At 49.8% G+C, this 8,446-nt stretch overlaps 1 protein-coding gene across 1 annotated transcript; it reads left to right on the forward strand.

Annotated features, from left to right (window-relative positions):
• Positions 1-823: 823 nt before the first annotated feature.
• LOC109735767 (probable transcription factor RL9) lies at positions 824-6,674 on the forward strand. Its single transcript, XM_020294967.4, has 6 exons — positions 824-1,891; positions 2,004-2,080; positions 2,714-2,756; positions 2,903-3,101; positions 5,815-5,887; positions 6,025-6,674. Exons 1-6 carry the CDS (start codon positions 1,048-1,050, stop codon positions 6,136-6,138), a joined length of 1,350 nt encoding a protein of 449 aa, XP_020150556.1. The 5' UTR covers positions 824-1,047; the 3' UTR covers positions 6,139-6,674.
• Positions 6,675-8,446: the final 1,772 nt, after the last annotated feature.

An 8,446-nucleotide genomic window follows, 5' to 3' on the forward strand; every position in this document is an offset into this window, starting at 1 on the left:
TGAGGGGCACTGAATCCCCACACGCATCCAATCCGAAAGCGAGACGAGGAGGAAGAAAAAATCCATCCTGGAGAGAGAGAGAAGGGAGAACAAGAAGCCTGTCCCTCCGGCGAGACTCTCCCTGTCATGAGCTCCCCCTTAAAAAAAGGGTGCAGTGCTCTACCTACAGGGAGGGACGGAGAGAGAGAGAAAGCAGAAAAGGATAGGGAGAGCCCAAGCCAAACCCTGGGGGCATGGGGGGAAAAGAATCCCAAGCGCACGAGCTCACACAGCCTTTTCAGTCCAACAAACAAAATCAGATCCATCAATCTTCTCCTACAATATACTATTACTACAACCAAAACCTACATGCATGTAGTACAGTTAATCCCATTTTCTATAGTGTGTGTGTGTCAATAATAGTACGGTAGTATTTCTTTGTGCGTGTGTGTGCTACTTTTTTAGAAGTGGTGGTGTATTTTATGGAGTAGTAGTAATACACGTAGAAACAAAAAGCGTGCTTCCTTTGACTCCTCCACTTGCCCTCCCCTATCTATCCATCTAGTACCACGGCAGTCCCCTAAGTGTCATTTTCTCAGACTTGGTGATGCCTGCCCCTCCTAATTAAACAAGCGAGATAATAACCTCACATTCTCTCTCTGCCTCTGCCTCTCTCTTCAGTTTCTCTCTCTACCTTTTTATACAAGCAAGAGCAATAAGGAAGGACAGCACAAGAAACCAATTCATCCCTGGTGTCTCTCATGTTAGGAGGTTGAGAGATAGATAGAGAGAGAGAGAGAGAGAGAGGGGGGGGTAGTACTAGTAGTAACTCCAGTACTAGAGACAGATACAAAAGGAGACATCACACCACCCCCCAGCCCAGCCCAGCCAAAGCGCAAGCATTCCCGAGCAACACAACACGGCCGGCCGGCCTCCCTCCCAAGAACACCAAGAACCTTCCTGCGATCCTCCCCCTCCCGTCCCACCAATCCGACCTAGGTGTTTGTGCGTGCTAGCAAGGCACGCACGCGCGCGCGCGTCCGATCGGGGCGCGCCGGTGGCCGGGAGATGGAGGCGAGCTCGGCTGCGTCGCCGGACCTCTCGCTGCACATCAGCCTGCCCAGCACTGGGCCGCCGACGGGCCCGGGGGGCGGCGGAGGCGGGCGCGGGCCTGTGGGCGGCGGAGGCGGGGATCCCTGGAGGAGGCTGAACGGGTCCACGGCGTCCACGGAGCTGTCCTTGTCTCCGCCCCTCCTGGCCGCCGACCAGGAGGGCGCCGCGCTGCCGTGGCGGCACAGGCCTTCGTCGTCGGCTGCGGCGTCCTCGGCCGCCACCACGTCCGCCCAGGCCGCGCTCATGACCATGCCGATGCTGCAGCCGCTGGACGCGGGTGTCGGCGGCGCGTCGGCGGCGCCGCCAATCCGGGGGATACCTATCTACAACGGCGCCGGGGGCTTCCCGTTCCTGCCGCCGGCGCCTGGGGGAGGAGAAGGGCACCACCTCCCGAAGGTCGGTTTCTACGGCTACCACCATCCGGCGGCGTGGCCCTCCTCCCTGGGATCGACGTCGCCGTCCTCTCTCGGGCCGGGGCCGGCGCCACCCGCGAATTCCTTCGACCCCACGGCGGCGTTCCTGTCCTCAGCCGCGCACCATCGGATGCTGTCGGCCTCCGGAAGACTAAACGGCATGCTCTCCGACACCCTGCGCAGCTACGGCGCCCCCGGCGGCGGCGTCGGCATGGGTCTCGGCGGACACCATCATCATCTCCACGGCGCGCAGCCCTTCGGGCTGGGGTCCCGGTTCATGCCCAAGCTCCCCGCCAAGCGCAGCATGCGCGCGCCCCGCATGCGCTGGACCAGCACCCTCCATGCCCGCTTCGTGCACGCCGTGGAGCTCCTCGGCGGCCACGAGAGTACGTACCACTACCACCACCACCAAACCAATCTCTCCGACGCCGACGACGAGCGCGCGCGCTACCTACGTAACGTAGTACCTTTCGCTGATCAAAATCTAACCTCTCGCAGGGGCGACGCCCAAGTCAGTCCTAGAGCTCATGGACGTGAAGGATCTGACGCTAGCGCATGTGAAGAGCCATCTCCAGGTACCAGCAATTCTGAACCCGATCCCTCTAGCTTGCGCTTGCTCCCAAACCCGCGGTCTCGCGTCCTCTTGCTGCTCGTCCCGTTCTTGTTTGGGTCAGACAGGAAAGCCAATGCAGTAACTCCTGAGTTAGTGAAGAAACTGCCATTCTTGGAGGTAGTGAGAGAGAGAGAGTGAGGCCAGTGTTTGGGGATGTGTGTGTGCGCGCGCGAGGGAGAGAAAAAGTTGCCATCATTACTCAATAATGCAATGTAGTATGTGCATCTGTGCGCGTCTGCCCACCTAGCTAGCGTATGTGTTCGCGTCTCGTCTGTGTGCACGGCCCGAAGCGCTCACCTCCACGAAGAAAGAGAAGCACAGGGCCGGACGAGAGAGAAGAACAAGAGAGAGAGAGAATGAGAGAGAGGAGAGAGAAAGCTACTGGCTAGGAAGGCTCCAAGGCGAGGGCATTGGCATCATAGTATTTCTCCTTGTCCACTTCCGGGTGTTGCCTTGTGCGCCGATCCATCTGCTGATCCATTTGCTTGTCTTCTTCCCACCTCATCAGTCCTCCTAAACCGCGCTGCAATCCTTCTTGTTTTCTTGCTTGTGATTTTTTGCCGTTTCTTCTCACTCTGCTGCATGCCCCTTTCAGATGTATCGAACCGTCAAGAGCACGGACAAGCCGGCGGCCTCAGGTAATTCGCATTGCCATCCGTCGTCAAGAACTCCATTGCATTGCTCTTGTCTACACTACCTCGTCTGCTTACTGGTAATCAATGGAGTGGTGGTACTAATCTATGACGCTCCTTGGGTGCATGGCTGGCACTGTGACCTCATTCAGGCCCGACCGACGGCGGCTCCGGCGACGACGACTTCCCCAGCGCCGGTGGCCAGGCCGGCTCCGGCGGCGACAACAACATGTGCCCGAGGCCGTTCCCGGAGCACCGGTCCACCTCCGAGGGCGCGGCGAGCTCCGTCGGCGGCGACATGGACCAGTCCTCGGCAGGGAACGCCAGCACCAGGTGGAGCAACTCCTCAAGGTACGGTACCAGCTCAAGTCACATGACAGCGTACATGTGAATGTTGTGCACACATCATCAGTTTCATCACACATACCCCCTCCATCGTTTGTTGTTTCACGCCTTTTGATCTGCTTTTACACATATCTTTAGGTAACAGCGTAGAAGTATCACTAGATAATTAATAAGTAGTGTGTTTGGTTTAGTTTTTGTCGTGCTTAATTGCTCGCTTAATCCCAAAGAAACACCACCAAACAAACTTTTGTTTGTATGGATCGACACCTGAAAAAGTTGGGAATATTTAACCAGGCTAACATTTGTACCAGAAGATCATCTGCTGATGGCTAAAGCTTAAAAGAATGTTTTGGGGGCACACACACACCTGGATGGGAAGGTACACACAGGGCTGCCTACATCTATAGGCGGCCAATGTTGTGTCACGGAAACGACCAAAACATCACAACCCCCAAGACCACCATTGACCTCAGCAGCCACAGCTTCTGCTCTGTGTTTTTGTCTATGTAGAACTAAGATATCACCCGCAATTTTTTTTTGTAGAACTAAGATATGAATATACATAGTACATAAATGTACACTAGTACGTTTATTTATATTTTTATACACAGAGAGATACTATATAAATATATAAACATGTTGTGTGAGTTTTTATGTGCGTAGGTTCTTGGGTATTGTCCATTGTCCTCTTCTCTGAGTGTCTCTCTCTCCCCCGTCAATCCTAGGGAGGTGGCTACGTAGCTCCATTATCTTTTCTTATCAATGCATGGCTCTGATTCCAGGGTGGGTGGGGCTTTGACCTGACATGCCCTATTGCCTAGGAATATGTAACCAAGGACTTGCTGCATTCTTGGTTCTTTCCACCTCCCTCCTCCGGTCACTTCAATGCCTTTTTTGCTCCTATTTCTTGGCCAATTGTTACTAACACGCCACTCAATTTTTCCCTAGTAGATATAGTATATCAGCAGAGCCATGATTGTTTTCTTGGATAGAATCATCTATTTAATCTTCATTGCCCTAATTTTTTTCGCCCTTTTTTCAGCCATTTCATGTATTTTCCCGTGTAAAAATTAATGTAGCCATGCTATTACAAGCTAATCTATCTTTTTTACAAAATGAATTTGCAAATGATATAGGTCTATACTCCGTGGTATTAGAGTAGGTGTAAAATACTCCCTCCGTCTCAAATTAAGTGTCTCAACTTTGTACTAGCTCTAGTACAAAGTTGTACTAAGTTTACCATTTAGTTTACTATTTCCTTGCTTGTCGAGAACTTTAGAAACTGGCTTTGGTTTAAATTGTAGGAGAATCATATATTAATGTCTTTTACTGGCTATAAGCCAAGGACTGTCATAGTGCATAGGTTTTTCTGTATGCTTATGCCAAAATTAATTCATGGTGATCAAGTAACATGCATGCAAATATTTTCCATAGAAATAATTGGATGTATATCACTGCAAAAGTTTGTGATTTTGAATGTGCTACTGGCCACTAGGACGACAAACTTGTGTTATGTCATTTCGATTTTAGGCTCTTGATCAAATGCTCCTTAATTATACTTCTTATCCTAATTTTATCATGTAGTCAGGCATGTAAAAACATAATGTGTACTTGTCTCAAGAAAAAAGGTAAAAAGAATGTACTGGATGTGCATATTGATCTGTTTAAAAAGAAAATTCACGGTTGAACTTTTCCCCATGTTCCTGCCATCTAGAACAACTTCCAAAATGATATTGTGCTTGATCAGAACTGATCCAGACGTATATAAGTAGGTATATATGTAAAGTAGTGGTGTATCTATGATTGATATTATTGACATGCAAAGTCTGCGGTCCCTCAGTGTTAACAGTATATGTTTGTTCCTATCAAGACAAAAGCACTTTAGAACGGTTTGGTGCTGGGTTGTTGTTATATGTTTATAGAGTAGTGATAAAGGAAGGACACTTTCCTTCCTTGATGTCCCAAAATCATGTGTAGACTGAGAAGAAAAGAACTGTCAAATTCATGATCTCCAACATGTGGGTCATATATAGTCATACACAAAACTCTCTCTCTCTCCCTCTCTCTATGCTCAAACAGTCAAACGTTGTAGTGTACACTGTACAATATACAGGCATACATACAGCTCTACATTTGCACGTGCCTAAAAAACTCCAGTCATTAGGTTTGTGCAATGCACCAATTTTGATTGTCAATATATAGATAGTCCTCTATATAAAAGCCAAGAGCACTCTTCCTGAGTGTGTTACTCAAGTACACGGAGTAGCATTAGATTCTTTGCTTGTGTGTGTCTCTCTTTACCTTAAAATTCTTCCCCGCAGCAGCAGCAGCAGCCTAGCTTGCTGATGAAGATGGGCTCGCCTGTACATGCCATTGCACTGCACGACTGAACCAAAACCGGAACATCTTTTAAGAGCTTTTGTTGCCTAGAAAGAAGCTATATGTGTAACGAACCGATCAGGAAGAGCAACTGTTGTTACTCTCTTTAGCCAAAGCTAACTATATATACACTGGGCAAGTATTGTTCATCCATGGTACGCTATGTTCCTATCTGCAGTAGTAAACTTGCCATACATATATAGATACAGGCATGCCCAGTTGTAGCAAGCACTTGGAGAGACCTACTTTTACTATTTGGTCAGCCTCTTGATTTGGAAAGCTGCTGGTAACTGATCATCAACTTTGCTAATTTGGAAATTCGTTCTCCTTGTGCATGCAGGGACCCATGGGTGTCATCTAATTCTTGCAACATGGATGCTCATCGCTCCATTGGACTGTCTTCTCCAATGGAGGTACGTACGTATATGCATGAGCCCATTATTCTAATATAATGTCTCAAAAGACATGTATTTGCACATTTGCATTGGTTGCTACTTGCTACATGCATGTTTTTTGCTGATCCATGTGTGTTGTGTGTCTGTTACAACAGAACATGGAGCCCTGCAGATCAACCGGCTCGCAGGTGTCGAACCACGAGCTGAGCAGCCCGAGCCTGGAGTTCACGCTGGGGAGACCGGACTGGCATGGCGCGGATCATGACTAGCCATGCATTGAGTCATCAGATCGACAAGAAAAACCTAGCAACGCTAATTTTCGGTCCAAGATAGTACACCGGTACTGATCATCCATCTTTTAGTTGAGTTTGCCCGGGCCCCAAGTCCGTCCGCTTCCGTGAAGAAATCAATGGCAACTTCAGATATATCGCTCCGCCGGAATAGGAGGAGCACCCAGCATGGCCGGGAAAAGCTATATATACCGGATTGATATCTGTTAGTTTAAATTCGAGGTTTCTTTCTTGGTTTCTATAGTATGTTTTGCCGGCCCATGCATGCATGCCTTCTACTCCTAGCTAGCTAGCTACTCCTAGATAGTAGTTTTATTATCTTCTCCTGGGCCTCTTTGATTAGTTGTGTTCCCTTCTTGTGTGGCGAGATCGATTATAGTTGCCCGGCGTGTGTGAGTGACTGAGTGGTCGGTGTGACGTTGGTGCAAAGTGTAGCGTGTGAAAGGAGGTGCGTACGATGAGCACATGGAAAGTTGGAAAGGCCGAGAGAGGAAAAAAGAATGAGTTCTAGCGAAGCAATCTATGCCTTGCACTGGTGGTGTGCATGACGGAATGATTTGATCAAATCAACGATCCCTTTTGCGCATGTTTCTTTCCTCTTTAATTAAATACCTGCAGGTGCTTGCTTGCTTGCTTTAGTCTTTTCTTTCTTTCTTTCTTTCTTTCGCCTCCCACTTGTTCGTGTCAGCTGATCAGCAAGCCACGGACATTACCTGCCTGCTTGCTCGCTCTTTTCCAGCACCGCCCAAGTCCAGTAGTGTGAAAATGTAGATCGCCCGCTTGACCGCTCCGCGTCAGCTTAATTAATTAACTAGCCACATTAGCGCACATGCATGCATCAAAGCCGATTAAAAAGATTGCAAAGCAAAGCAATCGATCGTCGTCGTCGCCTTGGATCGGCCCCGGGTACCTGATGCCTCGTCCATCAACGATCGATTGCTCCCTGGACTGGCACCGTGGTGGTCCTGGTCCGGCAACTGCGAGAACCGGCCCTGAGCATCGTCGCAGGGCAGCGCATTGATCGGCCCAAGTACGACGCGCCATGAAACCCGCCGCGCGCGACGGGGACGTTTCGCGCAACCAACCGCGCGCGCATCCATCTCTCCCTTTCCCAGCTAACCAAGCCACCACATGCCGAAATGCGCGTCAGTAATGGCTAGGCTACGGCACGAAGCATCTGGTCACAGGTGCCGCAGGCGACGGCATGAATACATACTTGATCATGACAGCAACGGCCGGGGAGGGGGAGGTGGTAGCAGATAGCAAGCCCTTATGTGATCAAGGGGACGTACGCGTTTGGTGCCAACTCGGATGCCGATGTATAGCTAGCGGCCGGCCCAGTGCGCCGCGTGATTGGTGAGAGGATGCATGGCGCAGACGACGTCGTCGTTGAAAGATCGGGCGTGAAGGGCGGGCGGCCTGGAGTGGAAAGGATCGGCATCGGCATCGGCCATGCACCTTCCTTGGCAAGCACGATGAGCTTGACAGGTTTTTATTTAAAGTTAATGATTACTGGTAGATCGAGAGAACTTGTTCCAGGTACGCGGAGCAAAAGGAAGGAGGAAGTCCCACCAAACTATACAGATTCAGTGGAAGAAGCTGGCCATCTAATCAGATGAGATGGAGCATAAGCATATGGGATACATTCATTGTCAGTCACCGACAGGTAGGGCGGCCAGGGCAATGTGCAGCTCGGGCTTTGTTGGTTCCAGTTCCAGGGAAGAAAGTCGGTGTTCATACTACTTACTACCTGAGGACGCTAGCTAGATAGATAGATAGGGAGGCTAATCTTAGGTAAAGTGGCCACCAGACAGACGGGACCGGTACTAATCGTTCCTCCTTCCTGCAACGCGAGGCACTTTTGATTTGACAACCATAGGACGGACTCACGCTCACTGACGGACTGACTGAGTGACTGATTGACCCAAATGTTTTAATGTGCAGAGGTAGGTAGGAGTCCCAGTACTTTGGCGGACGGTTCACATTGCTTTTAATATTACTCCACCGAATTTTGTCACTACGTTATTTGGGACATGGCTCATTGGGACTGAGCCTGAATTAGCGAGACATATTCGTGTTGGAGTTTGCGCTTTGTTGTGGACTATCTGGACTTGCAGAAATGATTTGGTTTTTAACAGAACATCACGTATTCACTTTTTGCAGGTTATTTTTCGAGCCACGGCCGTGATCTGTTCATGGTCGCTACTCACTCCGATGGAGGCCAGGGAGCATTTGGTTACTGGATCTATCCGCTGGGAGATGGTAGCTCGGGATATCTTCAACCGGT

Source organism: Aegilops tauschii, chromosome 5 (genome assembly GCF_002575655.3).
Source record: "Aegilops tauschii subsp. strangulata cultivar AL8/78 chromosome 5, Aet v6.0, whole genome shotgun sequence".
Taxonomy (NCBI): domain Eukaryota; kingdom Viridiplantae; phylum Streptophyta; class Magnoliopsida; order Poales; family Poaceae; genus Aegilops; species Aegilops tauschii.

What these genes read in the sequence shown, in the direction of transcription:
- LOC109735767 (XM_020294967.4), top strand. Translation starts at nt 1,048, where the DNA reads ATGGAGGCGAGCTCGGCTGCGTCGCCGGACCTCTCGCTGCACATCAGC. An exon ending in ATGTGAAGAGCCATCTCCAG is followed by an intron (nt 2,081 to 2,713) that starts GTACCAGCAATT and finishes TGCCCCTTTCAG; the next exon opens with ATGTATCGAACCGTCAAGAG. An exon ending in GACTGTCTTCTCCAATGGAG is followed by an intron (nt 5,888 to 6,024) that starts GTACGTACGTAT and finishes CTGTTACAACAG; the next exon opens with AACATGGAGCCCTGCAGATC.